The 21393-nt window shown below is 42.8% G+C and overlaps 2 protein-coding genes across 2 annotated transcripts; one reads left to right on the top strand and one right to left on the bottom strand.

Annotated features, from left to right (window-relative positions):
* The first annotated feature begins 8547 nt into the window (after positions 1 to 8547).
* Positions 8548 to 15162, top strand: LOC146714814 (uncharacterized protein C17orf114). Its single transcript, XM_085451143.1, has 3 exons — positions 8548 to 8722; positions 13682 to 13777; positions 13865 to 15162. The coding sequence occupies exons 2-3, from the start codon at positions 13693 to 13695 to the stop codon at positions 14035 to 14037; spliced, it is 258 nt and encodes an 85-aa protein (XP_085307269.1). The 5' UTR covers positions 8548 to 8722; positions 13682 to 13692; the 3' UTR covers positions 14038 to 15162.
* A 743-nt stretch (positions 15163 to 15905) lies between these two features.
* Positions 15906 to 21391, bottom strand: mettl3 (methyltransferase like 3). Its single transcript, XM_085451138.1, has 11 exons — positions 20943 to 21391; positions 19595 to 19785; positions 19038 to 19502; positions 18750 to 18925; positions 17927 to 18140; positions 17625 to 17812; positions 16814 to 16852; positions 16623 to 16731; positions 16392 to 16457; positions 16197 to 16309; positions 15906 to 16115 (listed from the first exon to the last, which is right to left on the bottom strand). The coding sequence occupies exons 1-11, from the start codon at positions 21043 to 21045 to the stop codon at positions 15995 to 15997; spliced, it is 1785 nt and encodes a 594-aa protein (XP_085307264.1). The 5' UTR covers positions 21046 to 21391; the 3' UTR covers positions 15906 to 15994.
* Between the last annotated feature and the right edge of the window lie 2 nt (positions 21392 to 21393).

The raw sequence follows: 21393 nt of genomic DNA, 5'->3' as shown, positions 1-21393 counted from the left end.
GAGATTATTTTGATTAGACACAAGGCCAAAGGTCAGAACGCCCCCTGTGGACACTGGGAACACTGCAGATGTACACAGTCTGCAGAAGGAGCGCCTGTTAGTGTAGGTGCAGGTTAAGCTCGTAATCTTTTGCTGCCTGGAGCAGCTTCGCGGTAATTGTTACCTAACTTTCAAGGTAAAAGCCTGTTGGGAGACTGCACCCAGGTAAATATAGACACGCTCTCTTAGGACATGCCAAATAACCCAAAGCTGTATCTGTAAGGTAGGCTGAGCCCCTTTGGCAGCAGAGATAAATGAATTTAAACTGCTTTAGTGGCCTGGTTTCCTCAGTAATGATGTCTCTTTTCTTAGTTCCATCTCTGGGGAGATTTAGGTCCATGTGTGCCACAGATTGAATCATGACCCTGCTCCTTTGTTGCAAAACTCAAGCACAAAATTATTCTCAACGTGTTTTTGTCTTCACAAACCCCCCAGGACACGGAGGAGGAGTTACGTTGATCTGGCCAACGCTTTGAGCCAAATCTTAGCCGACTGAGTGTCCGGTGCTGTGCTGCTCTCTTGCATAATGTCAGCGCACAAAGTGTGACCGATTTTGGGATAAAAGAATGAGGGGAAGGGGAGAAGAGAGGAAGGGGCCCCTGCTCTCTGCCAGTTTTCATACAAATCGGAGCCCCAGTGAAAGAATCCAGAGAAGCAAAGAAAGATCCATTTAATGGCGTACGTGCACACATCTCTGAGGGGAAAAGTGGCAGGCTGGTCATTTGAGCATAAAATTCTTTTGTTTTGTTCGCCTCAGCTTGAGCCAGGAGGGAAACGGGACATCGAGGCAGATCTGGCCGTTCCCAGAAACATTGAATTAACCTGCTGTTTGTGCAGCTGTGTACTCTTCTCTCCTGCTTCTCCCGCTTGTTTCTTGGTGGAGAGCTCTTCAACACACCCACACACCGCAGCCTAATCTGAAAGTAGCACTCATCCTGCAGTCACTGGCCAAACACAAATTTCAGCTCAGACGCACGTACCTGATAACTCAGCGCTGTCCACCACCCGGTCATTATGGCAACCACTAATAGCAGAAGCAGAGCCACAAAGCAGACAGTGAGGCACATTCAGCGGCTCGCTCAGCATCTCCAAAATCAACACATCTTAAAATCCAAATTTGAACTGTTTATTAATCAGAACAAACTCACTTTGTCAAGAACAATCACAATAAAAACTCACCCGTCAGGTATCCACACACGAAGACTTTTTGTCTGAGTCATGTTAGTTTCAAAGTGTCTGCAGATGCTGACACCCGTGTTAGTGGGAAGTGTGTTATTATGAGATGTGATAATGTGCATTAGCAACAAGACACAGTGTCACTTTGCCTGTTTGCACCATTGCTTCAAGGCAAACCTGACAGTCTGTGCTCCACTCTGCATGGAGGAGCTGTGATATTAACACTTTCAGTGCCAGATTATTATTTTCAATCTACCTGTGACTCATGAATCTCCAATCACTCAACATATCCCACAATACTTTTGCTCTATGAAAATATACAGTGAAGTTCAAAAGTATTGAGTCGCCCCCTCATTTCTTAATATTTTCTTCCCAGGAGCCAGACTTTCTTGTAATTCTTAACGTGCTCTTGAGCAATACGTCTCCAGGTTTCTGAAGGACTGTCACAGATTTCCTTTGGCTACTTTTTCACTCATTTTCAGTCCAGTCCTTGAACCAGACCAGAGGAATGTTTGTTTGTTTGTTTGTTTAAACCACTTCACATTAACTTTTGAGTCACTCGGGCATTCAAACAGCACTTAACTCATGTGTCTACACACAACACAATGAAAAATACCAAAGATAACACAAAGTAGGATTTCTATCACCATCGAGGTGATTCTCAGAGAGTTATTAGCTGAATATAATACTGAATATCTCTGCACGGTGTTCGCTGTAACCCTAAAAAGGAAGGAAGAGGCAGCAAATGCAAGTCTTACAAATCAGGAACATTTGAATGTCTTTAAAGAAGCCTGGAGAACTATTCCTGAAGATTACATAAAAAAATGACACGAATGTTTGGCTCTGAGTTCAGACTGTGTTGGAGAATAAAGGTCATCTCTGACTTTTAAACTCATTATAATTGTACAAACTCAGTTTTGCCTTATTTACTGTGTTTCCACGTCTGTTTGCTCTTGTTTCAATAAATCATTGCACCTATTTCTCATTTTCCTAACAAAATATAAGTAACCTGTGGCTTGAGACAGAGCAGATTTTTTAATGCTGTCGCATGCTGTGAGAACACTGATTGCTGGATTTCTCCATCACTGCTGGGACGGTGTTAAATCAGCACTGACCCGTTCGATGAAGTGTCTGCAATTCATTTAGTTAATGAAATGTGTCGGCTGAGAAATAATCAGCCCGGAAAACCCATCAAATCATTTCAGTTGCCGTTCATCCCATTTGGTGCAGTTTCGTATGCTCTCATCACATCTTTTATAAATGCTCTACAGAATTAATTAACAGTTGCGATCCCATAAAGTTGGTTCTGTTCAACTGGACGTTTTGTTTTCAGTGGGAGAAAAGTTTTGTCAGCCTTCCAGACTGAACAAATGCTTCCAGCATGTCACTGCCTGGACGACTGAGCGTGGATCACGACGTAACAACTGTGATCTGTGTTGAATCTAACCCATGAGAGCCCAAACCCATTTTTACTGTCAGGAAAACTATGGGAGAGTCAATGTTGAAACTTTAACAGGAACTTTTTCTAAATGTGTAAAAGGGCGTAGGTTCTTATGGGCTAAAGTACAAAATCAAAACAAACCAGTTGAAAAGGAAAAAGGAAAGTTCCAGGAGCATGCTTGGAGCAGTAAATGTTAGCTGACTTTTAATGTGTTTTGTTTTTATAGCAAACTGGGAATAAAACAATTCCCTTATCTAGAACATACAGCCCTGGGAGGAACCTCCCTATCTGTTCTGCAGTTTCCCAAATAGACCCCTTTTTTTAATCACAGCTTTTTTTCTATCTTCCTTTGCTTTTGTAATCATGTTGAACAGGGAATCATCAGCTTTCAGACCCTTTAAACCTATTTAATATCAAAGTACACGCTCTTTAAGAGGCTGCAGAAGACAGCATGGTGCTCTTTGCCCTGCAGGAGAATTATCTACTCATTTGCATGCTGTGCAGGATACGCCTCCTTTACGACGTGAATGAGCTCACTATGTGAAACATGTGTACGTCTTGTTTACGTAGAAACAACAGCAGGAGATAAATAACTCAATGTACAGACCACAGAGAGGGGAGGGTGGGGGGCAGGAACCAGCCGCGAGCGACCTCAGCTAGTCAGCAGCGGTTCCACAGACACACACACCAAAATGCTAGAAAATTAAACTGTGGGTGTGTGTGTCTGAGGGAGGGGACAACAAGAGGGGGTGAGGGGTAAGGGGAGGGAAGAGACGACTAGACTGGTTTAAACCTGCGATGACAGCATTTTAGTTAGTGTTCAAAATTCTCACAACAATCAGTGATGAAAACAAACACAGTGGCTTTGCACATCTTATCTGCCCTGGATTTGTCTGCAGAAAGACATTATCCTAGATGCTAATGTCATTATACACACACTGACACACACAGCCTGTCCTCCTCCTCCAACAACTCTATCAAACCCCCATTCTCTGCTCCATGACCTCCTCTAACAGCATAATAGAAGGAGAAGTAGGGTAATACAAATCAACAACACAACCTGAAGTGAGGCTTTTCTGCACAAGGTGTCACGTTCTGGTACAGGGATTCAACGCAGCGCGGTAAGGTATCTCCAAGGTGTGGTTTATTTACAGTGCAGTGCAATATATGTACAGTGAAGGGATCCAAAAACTCCGGGGGGGAATCACAGGGTAACTCGCTCACGTCTTCTCCGCTCACACTCACACACTTTCCCGTAGCAGGGAGGTCGCAGGTCCGGGGGGGGGGGAGATCTGAAGCAGACGAGAAGGCAGGTCACCAACAAATCACAAGTCACGGATATGAAGCACAAGAGCTGTGAGAACACTAACGTTAGGGGTACAATCATCCAGCGACGAGAGGATCTGTGTTCCAGCCTCAAATAGTGCTCCTGGTGATGATGGGTGAGTGTTGTCAGGTGTGTGTGTGGGCCAAGGGCGGGAGCCCACAGTGAGCTCCGCCCAGGCAGAGAGGGAGAAAACAGCAACAGCAATTGTAGCCTTGTGGGGCCGACCGGGCAGGCACGGAGACCATGACACAAGGGTCAAGAGTAACTGACGTATAAGTACATTTATAGGTAATTTTGCAGCGCTTGTCCATAGATTGCAGTGACTAATGACATAGATATTGATCCTTCTATTATAAGCATGAAATTAAAAAAATATCTGCTTGTATTTTAAAGTTTTTGCTTTTTCCATTTGATACTTTGAACAGTACCTTTGAGACAAGACAACGCTCTCTAAGCCTTTTAAATTAAATACTTATCCAGTCATGCACAATTATGTGAAAAACTCTGTGCAGTTCTGTAAAAAACTAAGTGCACCCTACGACTCAGTAGTTTCCCTTGAACCACCTTTAGCACCCATGACTTGCAATAATCATTTTCTGTGTCACTTTATCACATTAAATGTCCCGCTTTTCTTTGCAGCATTGCTTCAGTTCACTGAGCTTGTCAAGCATTTATACACGCACAGCTCTCTTAAGTTCCCACCGCAGCATTTGAGTCTGGACTTTGAGGCCTTGCAGCACCTCGATTCTTTTCTTTTTCAGTCATTCTGTTCCGTTGTCCTTGTGATCATTCACCTGTTGCATGAGCCAATTTAGGTCGAGGCTTAGCTGTCGACCTCACGTTTGACTCTAGTGTCGATTCAATGACTCCTGTGTTCGGATTTTACCAAACATGGTGCTGTGCATTATGCTCCAACATCTCCACTTTGGTCCCATCTGTCCAAAGGACATTGCTGCAGCAGTCTGGTGATTTTTCAGACGCCTTTCTTTCCAAGCTCCTTAGACTACGATGACCTGGATGACTGAAAAGCTTCACAGACATAGAGAGAAGACGCTTTCTTCTGACGGCGTATCCAAACAAACCATCGTTGTTCAGTACTTTTCTAATTGCACTGTCACAAACATGTAACATGCTAACTGAGGGCTGTAGAGTTCTTTTGCAGTTTCTCAGAGGACTGCATGCTTTGACTTTGAGATGTAATTGCTGGGACTTTTGCGCTTTTGCATTAACGCAAAATGCTTCAAACAAGAAAACTCTCCAAACTTTAGCTTTTATGGAAATAGTCAAACTTCCTGATGATAAATAGCAACACCTAGCTTACAAGTACCGTCTTGATTCCTTTGGAAGCAGGTTGGACTTAGTTTTTCACCAAACTGCGCTGATTCATGTGAAAACTTTGGTCTTCACACGACTTTACACTCTGGGGCAAAAAAAAAGGATAAAAAAAAACAGGACATAACTGTATAATTCAAGCAAGCATGAATGTTTTTCTTATATTTTCACTCAACTAGAGAAAATACTGAACGACACTCATTGTTTTCCAGTAACAACAGCTTTATGTTTGCCTACTGGTGGTGGTCAGAGGGCCCGGTGGCGCCTGTGTCCGGCAGCCTTGCCTCTGTCAGTGCGCCCCAGGGCAGCTGTGGCTACAATGTAGCTTGCCATCGCCAGTGTGTGAATGTGTGTGTGAATGGGTGAATGACTGAATGTAGTGTAAAGCGCTTTGGGGTCCTATGGACTAGAAAAGCGCTATACAAATGCAGGCCATTTACCATTTACCATTTACCGACACTAGGGGTGCAAAATTAGGTTGACCAATGACACTTCTTTCTGTGAATAAGCTTCTTGTCAGTCATATGGTGAGGCATAATCTTATTTATCCTTCTTTTTGACTCTAAGGAGATCACCATTTACAAAATCAACATCCTGTTGTATACAGTAACACTTGAAATGACCCATTTAGCCCAGGAAAAAGGTTGCGCATCAAGAGAGCTGAAGTGCTGTTTTCCATAGTCGCCTGCACAACAGGATGCATCTCTGCAGCGTGAGGACTTTCCCCTTTGCTGATTAGAAGGCTTTTACGCACACTTCTGTCGCCGCCCTTTCCATTCAAGTCCTCCTTTCAGCCACTGGTTGTGTCAATAGTACGACAGTGCTTCGTCTTGCTCCTCAGGTAACCCCCCCCTCTCAGCTGACAGGGCCTGATATCATAAATGTACTTGAGGCCAGTGGGACAGTGGGTGTGGTTTAGCTCCTGACATCTGAAGCTGCTCGTGGACTCACAGGAAGCGACACACTGTTGCCTCGTAATCATATTCAGGCCACCAGCAGACTGGCAGGGACACTTGTCACCTTACAAGGATAGGAAAGAGTGTGTGAACGCACAGAGGTGACATTGCAGAGGGATCACTTCGGTGCAAGTTTAGAATCTGCTGAACAAAAAAAGAAAATGGAGTTTTTAAGCTATTAAAATGTCATTAACTCCACTAAGAACAGCAAATCAGAGCAAATACTTGCCTGGCTGATACATCTGTTTAAGCATGTCTGATTTAACATGATAGTTCTGGTCTGCTGACCTGCTGTTAATCATTCACAGGGCAGATTTAAAATTAGAGAGAATGTCCCACTGAGGCACGTCTGTCCTTCACCCACATCCACAGGTGTAAATCTGTAAGCGTGAGTGTGCAGCTGCCATTAAGACCACAACGCAGACTTTAACTCATGGAGACAGACTGTTAAAGAGCAGCTTCACTGTCAGCCCAAAATACAGATTTGGCTCATTTAAGTCTTCAATCCATTCCAGGTGTTTTTGACAATCAGTGCTCTAAAATAAGAGTAAGAAGACAATTGGAAAGTGTTGAAAACACTCAGATACTCAGAATCAATCAGCAAACGTCACCCACTTAACCATTAGAAACCTCTGGTGCTTTGAGCTCAATGTAGCAGATGATGCTAAGGTTGAAGTCCCACTAAGGTGACTGGTTTTATAAACCCTAAAGGTTTATATGAAAATAGAAATGCTCTTCAAAATAACTGCATGATTTCCAGTAAAAAACAACGTAATTTATAGTCCTCTAATGAACTATTAAGGCATTGTACTGAACAAAGTTGAATTATGTGTAATTCCTCATTCACAGTGGAAGAACAAGTTTTAGAAAGCATGCCTCTTGTTTCACTAACTACTTCCTGGGTGATTTCTGGGCAGCGGGCTCAGACTCACTCTAAGAACTCATCTGGGTAAATTTCCAAATCACTGCAGCCAGAGCACTGCCTTTGATAAGCCTTAAATAGAAGCCAGGAAAAAAAGCATGTAGCGAGATTCACGCTGTCCATTTGTTCCTACCTGATATACAGCTGGTCATTCTTGTTCAGGAGTGACAACAAAACTGTTTGCAAAGTTATATAAAAATCATTTTTAGCTGCTTGTGCTGGCACAGACTTTAAATGTGTGCAACAAAATCTGAGCTGGCTGCAACTGTTTCCACGTGACTCATTTGGACTGGTGACGAGGTATAAACATCTGGCCAAGCCTTTATTCCCTGAAATCACTATTTACCTGTATCTAAAGGGCAAAATCCACGGTCTTTATTACTGTGCAGACTCTCGGGAAGACCTTAACAATATATATTGTGAATGTTTTGGGGGCATGAACAAAGAGACGTGATTCCTGCCATTAGATTATAGATTGTAGAAGGTACAGAAAGAAAAACCGACTGTAGGCGTGTGAAAAATGAGCCAATAGCAAAATGTGTTCTGAAGCTGAAGCTGACGCTTTGTTTTGGCATAAATAATCAGTTTCATCTTGAGTAGGAAACTAAGTGTGACTTAAGGTGAATCAATTTTTTTATGGTTTGCAATGATTTTAAGCCTTCTGGAGCCAGGTACCCCTTACACAAGGACCCCGACATAAGTGATTTCTCACTATCTGTTGGAAATTTTAGTTTTTCAATGATAACGCTGGTGCAAGCGATCGACATCATTTGTTGGCAATGTAAATATGCACAGAAGTCAACTAACAGTCCAGGACTTTTAGGATCCCCAGCCCCAATCAGAGAACCATAAATCTCATGCCTTGTTTACAGACCTAATATTAAAGGAAATGTCATTTTGTGCAACAACATGGGTTGGCTACAGTATGGTGATGGTAACAAAACATAACCGTACAAAATATAAATAAAGAAAGAAAAGCGGTGATGCTCTCTCTATGGATCAGTATAGAATAAATAGAAAAACCTGACTCCCGGATGTCAAACGATATCAAGGATCACATCATGATCATAGTTTGAGAGAGTCAAAATCATCTTAACTCACTTGTCATTTTGCACCTGTTATTTCGTTTTTCCTACACAAGCGGCTATTTATGCTTTATCCACATCAACACGTGCAGATGGAGGCACAACAAGCAGGAAGCACTGCACAAGCCTACAGTACGTGCATTAAGGAGGGGTTAGCCGGGAGGGAGAGTGTACAGGAGGAACGCACAAGAAAGGAGGGAGGGTGAGAGAAAGCAGGCGTGTCCATTCAGCATGCTCCGGGGATTAGCTATTTAAAGTGCGGCGACTGCGCGCCACTGAAACCATTCCACGGTGCCAATAAGGACGCGGATCTCAGGACGTGCAGGACGAGGCAGCGCAGCAAGGACACAGAGTGAAGCACATTTTAATGAGGGGACGCAGATAAAGAGTGAATAGACGCGTAGACAGCGAGAAGAAAATCAGCAGTATCCAGTATTTCATCGGGTAAGTAATCAAACTAACCCTCAATTCAACCATGACTGAAAGGTTGTATCAAGTTGTATTGTAAAAACTTGCTTGAGTGCATCTCGGTTTTTTTTTTAAATGTTCTGTTAAAGCTTCACGTAGGTCATGATTTATTGTTCGAATAAATAGATAACCTCGTATGTGATCTTCTCTTATCAAACAGCTTAAGTGTGAGAAGAGGAGGTGTGTGTTTGTGGGAGGGTGCCTGATTATGACACTGTCTGGCAACGCATGGAAGACACTATTACTGACAACAGCCTGCCACACTCGATTATTTACGCGTGAATAAGTCACCGATTCTTCTTCTTATCTTTCTTCTGCGTTAATTAGCAGCAAGATTTATGGTCCAATAATGCGATTTATAAGCATGTTTAACCTCATGCTACCAACTTTAACACATTTCAATAGCCTAGACAAGGAGGAAACGCCACCGCCCCTTTCGCACAGCTTAAAGTTGTTCAAGGAGACAGAGACACGAGTGATGCGCGCAGTGCTCCAGATGAAAGCTCAGATTAGCCCGTCTGGCGTAGTCCGAGCATTTCATTCAAACTTCCACCTGTACGCGCGCACAGGACTCCACCTCACACACTCTGTACCTGTAGCATAGGCGCAAGGAGATTTAACAATCCGGTTAGGGAACTTCTTTAAATAACAAGTTCAGGCATGGGAAAGCGTTAAGTGTCGTGAAAGTTGTTTATGATTCATAAAAAGCATAAACCAGTAATGAAAAGACGTTTCTCGTTGTACAAGTGCTAGCATGTAAGAGGAAGATTGTTTACAACACTGGATTTCTTACAAATTTCAACTTAACTTAGAGTACCAAGTTATTATCTTTATTTTTTTTGTTATTTTCTTAGAAGTTTGAGTTACTAAGTCCAAAAAATTGAGATAACAATCCAACATTTTGGCTATTTTATTTATTTATTTATTTATTTATTTATTTATTGTAGTGGCAAAAATAAACAGCCATAAAACATGTTAGAGGAAATTAAAAACAGAAATCATCAAAGATTTCTTTTTTTTTTTGTAAGAAAAAACCTCTTATTTGAAATATAGTTCAACAGTTACATAAATGTTACATCAAAAAGAGGACTTGTTTCATAAAGGTGCAGCATCAGCGTCTCATAGACACTGAAATAAAACATGTTGAGTTATTAGCTGGCTAGCATGTTGACGTGACATGAGATTTTCCATCTATTTGGTGTAATCATGCAAGTTAATTTTATGAAAAATATATTTTGCAGTGTTTAAGAATGAGTTCAAATATGACATTTAGATCGAGTACTAGGCCCACTGCACTTTTCAACAGGAGCCGCTCGGGCATAGAAACCCATGAAGCTCCCAGCTGATAGTTTAGTGCTGATGTTAATGCCAGAGAAAGTTTTGGAAGTTTATTGACCCCACTTTGTAACTTTACGTGGTTTGACACTCCCTGGCTGAGTTGCTGTGGCTCTAAAATGCTTCCACTTTGCAAAAACACAACATATGTTTTTAAATGTGGAATATCTAGAATGGAAGAAATTTCACAAATTGATATTTTATAGTGGTAACACCCATGCTCAAATCCATCTGGATGAGATTAATTTGAGCATCTTTACATTCCTTTGTTTGATTTATGAGCAGCTGAATAGCTGACAGATTTCTGTGGAGTTAAAAACAACTTGTCTCGTGAATACAGAGAGAAGTAGAGGTTTAAAATGAGCGGGCCTATCACTGCCTGATCCGTCTTTTCTTTGAATATTCAAGGGAAGATGTTCTAAAAGCTGTTTTATCCTCCATCTCTGATGAATATGAATAAAAGCTGACTGCATGCTGCTACGAATGCACACAGAGACATCTGCAGGTAGACGTGCACAGAGTGTGCGTCATCCAGTCTGGAAAGTCTGTATGGAGCTTTGTGGCAGGCAGACTGGCCTTTTTAACTTTTATTTTTATTTTTTTTAAATAAAACTCCTGGGACTGACTGGAAAAGGTCAGGCCCAGTCCCAGCTGAGTGGAAGTGTGGGAAGATCGTTATCATGTTCCTGCATGAAAATGTGCTTTGAAGAGTGCAGACAGAGAGGATCGGTGGCATTTGTGGAGGGTACAAAATATATGAAGGGATCAGATTTAATTTAGCTTAAGTTTCATAATTATTCTGTTATGTTTCGTCAACGACACACACTCACACGCACATGCACAGACATGTGCTTTAAATGATGTGACACAATACTGGCATAGATTGTGAGCCAGAAGCCGCTCGCTAATGTTTCTCGGAGGGATTGCGCAACCTTCAGCTTCACCAGCAAAGCGGCGCTAATTGAACAAGTAAAACTGCATTATTTAGGAGCGGCATGTTAACCACATAAGCTGCCTGCAGGCTGAACTCTCCGCTGTGACAAACAGGCATGGGATCCTAACAGTCACAAACCCTTTCCCCACTTTTCCTCATCACTCCTATCCTCCTTTTGTGACTGTAAGCCTTTTTTAAAAATAATTTATGATGATGTTTTTCTTAGTCGCCTTCCTTTTCTGCTCTTTCTCATCCCATCCTCAGCCTTCTTTATTTTGTCCTTTTCCTTAAGTGCTTTTCCTCTTGCCCCCTCCCTTCTTTGTGTGTGTGTCTGTGTGTGCCATCTGAGGTTGTTTTTCTTTTTCATGCTCCCAGGCCTACTGTGTGCTGCCAGACCCCCACAGCCAACCAAGATCTGTGCCCAAAATTCCTCACTACTGACCAGCCCTTCATATTGTGTGCGCATTTGTGTGTGTGTATGAAACTGGTTCAAACTCTGTACTGTCCCTGTTCCCGTGCTATACTGTGATTTCCCAGAACCTCTAAATTGACCTAAACATAATGGAGTCACTGTGCGTGTAGATGGCATAAGGTTTCAGAGCCACACCTGACTGAAATGCAGATGGGAGGAGTATCGGATGGTTGGAAATAGAGGAGGAAAAAACGCTTGTACTGTGAGAATTTGTCAAGAAACAGGGTGGCTGTGAAATTAGTGTCAGAGTTTCACACTTAGTGGACACATACCTCCCCCATTGGCTTGTCTGTGACGGGGTGTAGCAGCTCTGAGACCGTGGGTATGTGCGAGCTGTCACGTCTGCCTCACTGAGTCAGGCAGCACGACCAGTCAGCAGTAAATAGTTGTCGGGGCGGGGGTTTTGGGGGGTTGTATATTTACCCAGGATTGGCTTTCTTTATGTTGCAATCACAGTTTACAGTTTGCGATCAGATATCTAAACGTGCCTCTGGGATGAATAAACGGTGAATTATCAAACTAAAAGAGGTTTCCCCATCAGAGTGACGAGGTTTACTTCAGACAGAGGTGGGAGGATTAGGATCAAACCTGCTCTGATCATAAATATTGTGACTAACTGGCTGAAGGTTTAATTCCAATAAAAAAAAACACACCCAAATGCAAATAAGGAGCTGATTATTACTGTATCCCTTTAAACGAATTGTGGGGTTGGGCACTCATGTCATAATGAGGATGTCAATGTACACTTTAAGCCCTGCATGACTGTTTAAAAAGGTGTACATCATATAAGAGATATCATATATAACCATATTTAATGAAAAAAAAGCTCAGCATTTAAAAAATAATATTGATAAATTCAGCTTTTCATCTTTAGCCAACCATGACAAAACAATTATACTGCAGGTCTCTGGACACTGAAGTCTGAAGCTCCCTGTCCATCCATCATCGATCCTACAAAGACATCACACCCGGAGAAAATCGTGCCTGCTTTGTGTCACATCTTGCATCCTTTTTGCTTCACTTTGTGGGTTTTTGTGTGCAAATATTTGCAGTTGTGCAACCCTTAAACATCAATTTTTCCCTTCTTCTGCTTTTGTCAATTTGTAAAGACCCCAAAGGGAAGTAAAACATCTACCAGTGCAGATGCCAGTTATTCATTCCATACTTCACTGTTGCCCTTCAATTGTACCTCAAAAGAATTACTGTAATCATTACTGATAGGAAATCTTGCTAAGTGGTTAGATGGTATTATTCCTTTATGTATTTTATCTGAAAGTGCAGTAAATATCTCCTCAGTTTCCAGTTTGTCTGGTAACAGTTAAATGTGAACATTTATTAGACTGGCATGTGAGGAATGAGCGCTTGCACTTCTCTGCACAGCTACAATAGAAACTGTCAACGTCCATCAGCTCCTTCTGCTCTATTTCACCTGACCTATTTCTTAACCTGATTAGCCTAAAATAAATACCTTTTTTCTTTCTAAGCAGCTACAGCTCTGTGCCGTCATGTGACCCTTTATCTCCCCGCTGCAGAAAGGCGGACAGTCCGCAGGGAAATCATGAATTTGACAGACATGTCTGGGTCGAGCTCTGCAGATAGGTCAAGGTTGAGCAGCTGTTTTGTTTTTTGTTTTTTTAAAGTTTGATTTTTGCTCTTCAATATCAGTTAAAACAACAGATTTAGAGGCAAATTTGAGAAACTGAAGTTTTTGCTGATATGAGATATGAGGCTGTCAGCTGTGACGTGCCTACATCAGACGACCTCTGTGTAAAATGTCTTTGCTTGTCAAAAGAGAGCTTATCATTCGCCCTGGCTGCTGTAGTGCACTGACGTCCTGTTCCAGGATTAGACGGCGTGGAGGGTGGTGGTGATGGAGTGGTAAATAGTGACTGAGTGGTTGGTTGCTGGGCCGCCGTGCCATTCGGTGATACTGTCAGCTTACATTAAGCGGTCGCGCTGGTGAAGCGCAGCATCATAATTCCATTAAACGGTGACCTGGTGAGGAGACGATGAACTGTCAGCAGAGCTGCTGTGGCTGTGATGAGGCGGCTTAAGTGCGAGCTGTGGAAGAAGTGTTGTCACGATGGTTTAACTCGGCTTACTTCATATTTGAGAGAAAGCTCGTGGAAGATTTGCGTACTTTCCAATCAGCTCACTTATATTTATGTCTTTCTTCACTTCTTTCTCTCCTCAGGCATCTCTATCATGGGTGTGAAGATGTTACAGTGCTTTCCCTTCTACAGACGCTGCAAAGAGCGCTGCAAGAGCAGGCAGTGCCCGCCCCCTCCAGGTGAGCACCACCTCCTGTATATTCCAACTGTATGAGAAAATCAAATGCAGAACAAACCGCTTGACTCTCTATCTGCCACCCATACAGTGCCTGTGGAGGAGATGAAGCCACGTCTGTCCTCTACGACATCCTGGGGCAGTGACAGCGAAGGAACAGGAAGCATCAATCGGGGTTCCCAGATCTATTTCTCCACCAAGGCCCGGCTTTCTTTCAGACACCAGCTGGACAGCAACATCAATGCAGTGGATGCCACCTACTGAGGAAGACCCAGGGCTTCATAGGACTTGAATGGACTCAGTTTTCCATCGCCGGTTTATGCTTGGAGCCCGATAGTAGAGCAAACACATTTTGACGCCACCTTTAAATGGGAATGGCGGTAGAGTTGCGGAACCACAGTTTGTCTTTTAACTGCTTGTTCCTCGCTGCTCGCACACAACTGCTAATGATTCGTCAGATTCAAAGGACAGAGGGAAAAGGACTGGGATGAGACGGCGCTCAGAAGTCAGACGAGTAGATCCGCTGCCCAATCGGGCATACTGATGAGGGCGAGGACAATGTAGAGAGTTGTTTACAGCGTTCACTACCAATAAGTGCATTACTTTGTCTTCTGTTTGGAAGGTGTTTTTTTTTTTTTACTGTGTTTCTTTTATATTTCTTTTTTTTTTTGACTACCTTTGTAGAAAAAGATCAATTTGCTGATTAGATCATGGCTGGAGTTAATTAAGGCTGTTTCACAAAGCAAGAGGAGGAAGATAGCATTGAGTGTGATGAAGTGTGTGACTATCTAAACCTCATCATTAAGTCATCATCGTGAAGTAACTTTCTAATCCTGCTCTGTGACACAGAACCCTGCTAGTTTAAAGTGAGATAATAAAACAGAAAATGGTTTGCTGTTTTATAAAAGACATTAACTGTAAAAACATGAGGTGGGACTGTGTGCAACATCTGCTGACCAGGTCTGAGCCTGTTTAACAGCAGTGTTGTTAATAGTTAATATTCATCTGTGAGATCTACGGTGGCCCTGATACTTCAGAAAGGCTTGCTGAAATCCAGTTGTGTTGTGCACCACAGGGCAACCGTATGAAATAAGCAGAGCTACACAGCAGCTTATTTCTGATAGGTATTTTGTTAGTCTTGCTTGATTCTGATCAATATTTTTAATTAGAAAAAAAGACGCTCTGGCTGTGTTTTTAAATTGCACGTTTTTTGTTTGTTTTTTTTGTAAGAAAACCTTTCTGTATTTGCCCAAATTGAAAAACTATGACTGTTAAATGCTGATCAAAAAAAAAAAAAAAAAAAGACTAATGATCACTTGTTCAAATCCAGAGTATGTCAAAAATATCTTCATTCTAAACTAAGCAAATATAAAATAAGTTGTAACAAAATGTCTCCGGTGTGTTTTTTTTGAGCTGGGGGATATATTGCTTGACAATGTTGTGAAGACACAAGGATACCAAATATTGGCATTTTCTAAAAACTAAATTCAAATACTCCAGGAATGCTACAAACAAGAGGGCTCCTCTCGTGCACGACCATCTGCAAAAAACATCACCCAAGAAAACTCGCGGTTCAACACTGGACACTGACCTTAACAAAGCTGCTTCCTAACTCAGAATAAGCTCAGGCGCATGAGCTCAACTCGACTGGCTGCCTATTGTTTGTTTTCTGGTTATATTACTATGGAACAGGAAGTTTACTGAGTGCAAGTCTAATAGTTAAATGTGAATTTCTGTTTGTGTAGACAGCAGCAGATGTGATTTTTGATGATTTATCACAGTTAATTGGAGTGTTATCAGAAACAAATTGCAAATAACTTCCAACTTGTGGACTGATATCAGACGTGCTCGCTCTTATAGCAACATTTATGGCAGGTTTTAGTGACGGTCTGCTTGACAGTCTCATTTTGCAGGAAAAAAAATAAAGTGAGATAACTTTATGTTACTGGATGAAACAGATGACAAACTTTTAGCTTTGAGGACACAATTTGTTGTTGAAAAAATGTGATAAGTTGCATGTTTTATCGCAAAATACTAAAAATAGCAATAATATGGTATCGTGTGGATGCGATCATTATGGATAATGTGCAGAGAAGCCGTGAAAAGTACACAGGCAAGATGGAGACGGGGCATCTAGTGGACAATATTTATTAAAAAAATGTTTACAGGTATAAAAAAAATAAAACAGTTTGAAAACAAACTTCTTCAGAGTTGTGAGCAGTTACGATGACTGGATGTTTTTGGGTTTGGAGATGACGCCGTCTGGATAACGTTTCTTAAACCGAGCCACGACCTCGGGATCCAACAGATGAATGCCGTCCAGCTGGTTCCCGAGAGTTATCCTGGACAGGAAATGACACAGACATTGTGAGGTGTGTAGAGCAGCTCGCTGGTCTCTAAATTAAAGCATGATGGTATGTTACCAGTTAGGCTGGACATTGTGGGGTCGACCAAAGAGCTCAATCTTCCTGGTGCCGGGTGAGAGTCTCTCTATCATGCCGTAGATCTCGTCTGGCTTGTGACTCGTGGAGCGGACCTGAGAGCGCACAGACATGACTCAGGCTGAAGGAATTATGGGTAATGACACCACGTATAACAGAGGATTTACAGCTGTTTACCTCTGCCACGATGACATCACAGTCCAAACCCCTGTTGAACCCCTGCGGGTTTCCTTTTACACCAACCTGAAGGCAAACACGTTTAGAATGAGACAACACAGGTTCAGCTATTTCAGCTACTGGACGGTTAAGAACGACAAAAGCAAAAAGTTGCTGAAGGTTAAATTCCTCGAGCCCGAACCCCAACGGGACCGTCCTCACAGTATAACACTGAGATTGGTTCAAACCTACCAGGCAGTGCTCCTTCCCGTGGTTCAGCCAATGACCCGTCCTGCCGGTGCGGATGATTCTCTGGAGCTGGTTGGTTTTCACCCAAATGATTTCATCCACACGCTCATAACTGAGAGAGGAGGATAAAGGCTGAATGATTAAAAAATAAGGGGAAAAATATGACACGATGTTGACAGAAAGGCAAAACTTACCCCCAAAGGCTGAGGCACTCTCTGCCCAGCTCCATAGCCCTGAAACAGGAAGAGAACGTTGAGTCTGAATACCATTTCTAAGAATAATGTTTAGGATTGGGGGAAATATCAGTTGTCAGACATGTAGTTACCTTCTTTGGGTAAATAATTAACCTGAATAGCAGCACAAAGTAGTGCCAGCTTCCTGTCGTGCTGAAGCTGAGTGAAGAGCTGTACGCAAACACTGACCGGGCTTCTCATCATTTATGACGAGTGAATGTAAAACTGTAGAGATCTGGCACCGTGCGGCCGATGTCATATTAACGAGAACAGAGAAGCATTGTGCAAGTTCCCTGTTCGATAGATTTATTTGCTAAGCCAATGCAAACTAAGCCACCAGGTTTTCCCCATCACCGCCACATGTTAATGTTGGGCATATGTGCACTGCTCACTTAAACACCTTGTTCCCAGCTAAAAGTCTACTTCTTTAGAGCCTTGCTGAATGACGACATGCCCCATTTCTTTACCCAGTCTTTCATTCTGTCAATGACTGTCTGTTGCCCAAGCTTCTATCTATCTATCGATCTATTTATCTAATCTAGACTTTAAAACGTTTATATTAAATTGTAGTGAACTAGGTGAAGTCTCATCTTAAGGGAAAGCGTTTCATAGGAAAAAAAGCAGCCATTATTCTCTAGAAGTTTAACTTAAACAGGCTGAGGGGCGTTAATTTGTAGATCAAATGAAACATTCAGCTATGACTTAAATGTTGACATAAAGTGGTCAGCTGTCCTGCTAACTGAGCCAGATTTCTGGACTTCTTTTTAGTTACCTGCCAGTGACCCAGAGGAAGAGGAAGCCGTCATCCTGCAGGATGGGGATGTTCAGTTTTCTCATCTCGTCATCGGTCAGAGTACCGTAGGGCAGCTCCATGTGGATGTCCCAGGGAGGGTCAGCCATCACTACGGCGAACTTACCCAGGATGGACACGTCCAGGTAGCGGATATCACAGCAGATCCACTGAGTACCAAAGCACATAAATCACACTATTTTACGATTTTAAAAGACATTATGACACACGAATGCGTCCAGTCTCATAGGCTTCTTTTAAATCATCCCCATCCTCCTCCTCACCTGTGAAGGGAAGAGTTTGCCCACATTGCTGTCGGCGTCCCCTGCGTGGAGACCAAGCTCTGTGGTCCCCGCCTGGGGCCCCAGCAGGTTCCCCTCGGTCTCCGGGGGGCTGTCGATCTCATAGTGGACGTACTTACAGGTGTCCATGTGGAAACAGGTGTTGAGGAAGGAGCAGTCGCCGAGGCTCTCGTCTGTGTGCTTGTTGATGATGCGACTGTATGACAAAACATAAAGTTAACATCACAAAGTAAAAAAAAATTGACACCTAAATTGCATTTAGGTGTCAGACCTTGTGAAGCAAATACAGACCGAAAGTGTAACTTGGTGCATGGCTGGTTAATGCAAGGTTTAAGCTGTTAAATGCTCACATGAACATAATAGTGGGCAGAGAATCCCTTTTTATGTAGGACAGTTTTCCAAACTTTATGCATTAGAAAACTTAAAATGATGCAAAATAAAACTTCTGGTGCAGCACATTAGACACATGTATGAGCAGGACACTCTCAAAACGTGGTGTGTCTCATATTTATATCAAACAGTATTTAGCATAATCACAGTGCCACCTGGAGGCCAAAGAGAGTATTACTCAAACACTTATGGATGTTTGCTATACTTGAAAAACAAAGCAATTAATGGGTAAATGTACTTAGCAGGTCAGCTAGAATTTCCCATATTTATGATACGCTCTTTTCTAGCTGTAGCACAGCAGCCTGTATTCTCGTGATTTGGACAATCCAGGACTGTCAGGGAAATAAACTTTCAGTCTTGTTAGTTACAGTTACTTGTCTGTAACAGTGTCAGACTTTGTGAAGCAAATACAGACCGAAAGTGTAACTTGGTGCATGGCTGAGGCGTGTCTCCAGCGCGAACACATTCTTCTTTGGTCCCGTGATCGCAGAACTCTTGGACCTGAGCTCGGCCGCGGGATCTGAACTTTTCCACGATGGACTGCTCCTTGGCTGTGCTGGCGTTCAGCAGCTCCAGAATCTCTCGGCTTAACTGGATGCGAAAGAGAGTCACGTGATAACTGCAGCAGTAACGAAACGCCGATTTTTAATCAGTTACAAAAGAAACAAAAACAGCAACAACAACAATAAAAACTCTCTGTTACCTTCTTGCTCTGCTGCTCCTTGGTGGACTGTTGGTTCAGGAGGCTTTCGATCTCCATGTCCAAATGAGACGACTGGCTTTTACTGCTCCTGCCCTTCTTCTCCGTCCCGCTCCCTGACGCCGAAGGCCCCGGCTCTGAGGAGGAGGCTGGCGTCAGCGATGTGGTTGACGAGTGAGGAGGAGAAGCAGAGCTCTGAAGCAAGGGCGAGAAGCCTGCAGCCCTTTTGCTGTGCATTTGGTCTTCTGCTTTTCTCTTGACTCCAGTTCTCTGGGCTCCAGCTACAGATCCAATCATAGCCCAAAGTTTTGTGTGGTCCACAGCTATGACCACCGTGGGGGTTGATGTGGAGGAGGAAGTTGTAGAAGAAGAAGGAGCCGAGGTGGGCTCTCGGACCTCGATGAGCTCCTGAGCAGAGAATTTAAGCAGCAGGCTCTGGATGCAGCCGTGACTAACGGCTGTTTCTGACTGTGACGAGAAGCAAACAAAACAGAGATGTCAAAAATAAACCCACATCACTGAGTTCAAGGATAACACGAGCACCGGAGACAAAAACTCACACTGTTGAGTTCATTTGTGATGGAAAGGGAGTCTGTTGGCAGTGTGAGACTCAGATCAGACAGATATCCCAGCAGCCTCTTCTCCAGCTCAGGGTCTGGTGGTTTTTCTGTTTCCTCCTGCGAGGTGGACGGAGCTGCTGGGGCAGGGCTGTCACTCCTGACTGTGGTACCGTCTGTGCTGCCACCACCATCTGAGGGGACAACAAAGGATGAAGCATCAAGTTCAGAGAAAATTGTCAATATTTCCCATTTTAAATTCCTGAAACGTTTCATAACTTTCAGATAAAAAGGTTAAGTAATTATAAAAATAGTTGTTTAATTTAATGGTACAAGAATCATCCTTTGTTGTTGTTTGTTACTCCTTTTTGTTTTGAGGAATTAGGGAAATCTTCATAGTGAAACAGCAGAACTGCTTTAAAGTTTTTCAGCTTATATCAATTACTGCCATCGGTAAATGTCCAGCGCTTGTACTGTTGATATACACTGCTACATCCCCAGCATGGCATCAAAGCAAATGAGCTTAGGCAGCTTTATAGCAAATTACTACAACTGCTGGATACTCTGAGCTAAATTTACTGGTTATCTGTAACAGAATACCTGACTGATCAATAATATAGATAGTAATGTCTTTGTTGCATCACATTTAGCAAGAATGAACACAGTATTTTGTTAGTGTCCAACAACAACCGAGTAAAACCCCACCTTCATTTGATAAAACTCAGGTCCCCTTTTGCCAGCGAAGGCAAATTCGCTCAATTAAATCAGCTACTAAATGAATGGACTGGAGCGCATTTCTGTGCTTTTCAAGATTTACCGAACACTTCAATCACATCTAAACACAATCATTTTATCCTATACACGTTAAGCGCTTCGAATCCGATTTAAAACCCCCAATTAACTTAATACACCATCAAAGCAAAAGACAAGAGACAAGAGAGCAGACAGGATGGAGAGGCTGGCGTGTGTGCAGTGAACTAACTTTGATCTCAGCTGAGAGGGGACCCACTGATGTTTATTTACATCTTGCCACACCGTCAGTGACACCAGTGATATGGTTGAAAGGTGTAGTTCAGACATAGTAATAACTATATTACGTTCTTTAATTAAACCAATCACAGAATTAAACCCCCCCTTCTTTCCTTGTTTCTAGTAAGCTTTTCTAATTGTAATTTGGCGCTTAGAGCACCAGAGGGAAACGATATCGCCATAACACGGCAGCTTACACAGTCTAGATGGCTGCAAAGCGCTGCAGACCTGAGTTAAGATACGTAAAGTTAAATATATGGGGGGAACTACCCCTTTGGTATCAATACCAGCGTTAGCTTGGCACTGCCCGGCCTGAACCTACCGGCGGACATCTGAGCCGGGTCTTTCCGCCGTCGCTGCAGCCTCTCCCGCAGAGAGTCCAGCTGCTTCTTGTGCGCCTGGATGTTGCTCCATGTGTCCGACATGACGAGCTGGACTCAGCTGCAGGAAAAACACCAATACTGGCCTCACCGAGCACCGAGTGTCCGGGAAACTAAACAAAAGTTGAATCCAGTCCACCCTTGGAGGGAAGCGGGTACGGTGCAACACAAAAACGTGTGTCGGGTAGCACACGGGTTGATTGGGATTAAACGTTCCGCTTTCGTAGTGATTTGTCGTGGTTTTAGGATTGAGGGTATATGATGTAAAATATAATACATATATATCTCAGTCTACGAAAGTGGCATGTTGGTAGCTAAATCAGTCATCACGTTAAACTTCATCTGTTAATTTTCCAGGCGGATTCGTTTTCAGTACGGACTACTTCAATTTCC

This window comes from Copadichromis virginalis, linkage group LG3, assembly GCF_057382275.1.
Source record: "Copadichromis virginalis isolate Kocher_CV1m ecotype Utaka linkage group LG3, C_Virginalis_male_GT1.1, whole genome shotgun sequence".
NCBI classification, from domain to species: domain Eukaryota; kingdom Metazoa; phylum Chordata; class Actinopteri; order Cichliformes; family Cichlidae; genus Copadichromis; species Copadichromis virginalis.
This window is presented reverse-complemented; position numbering and strand designations above follow the sequence as displayed.

Excerpts from the sequence above, each read along its gene's own strand:
- LOC146714814 (XM_085451143.1), top strand. The coding sequence starts at position 13,693 with ATGGGTGTGAAGATGTTACAGTGCTTTCCCTTCTACAGACGCTGCAAA. Across the intron at positions 13,778-13,864 it reads GCAGTGCCCGCCCCCTCCAG|TGCCTGTGGAGGAGATGAAG; the intron begins GTGAGCACCACC and ends CCACCCATACAG.
- mettl3 (XM_085451138.1), bottom strand. The coding sequence starts at position 21,045 with ATGTCGGACACATGGAGCAACATCCAGGCGCACAAGAAGCAGCTGGAC. Across the intron at positions 16,310-16,391 it reads GTGATGTCATCGTGGCAGAG|GTCCGCTCCACGAGTCACAA; the intron begins GTAAACAGCTGT and ends GTGCGCTCTCAG. Across the intron at positions 16,116-16,196 it reads CACAATGTCCAGCCTAACTG|GATAACTCTCGGGAACCAGC; the intron begins GTAACATACCAT and ends TTTCCTGTCCAG.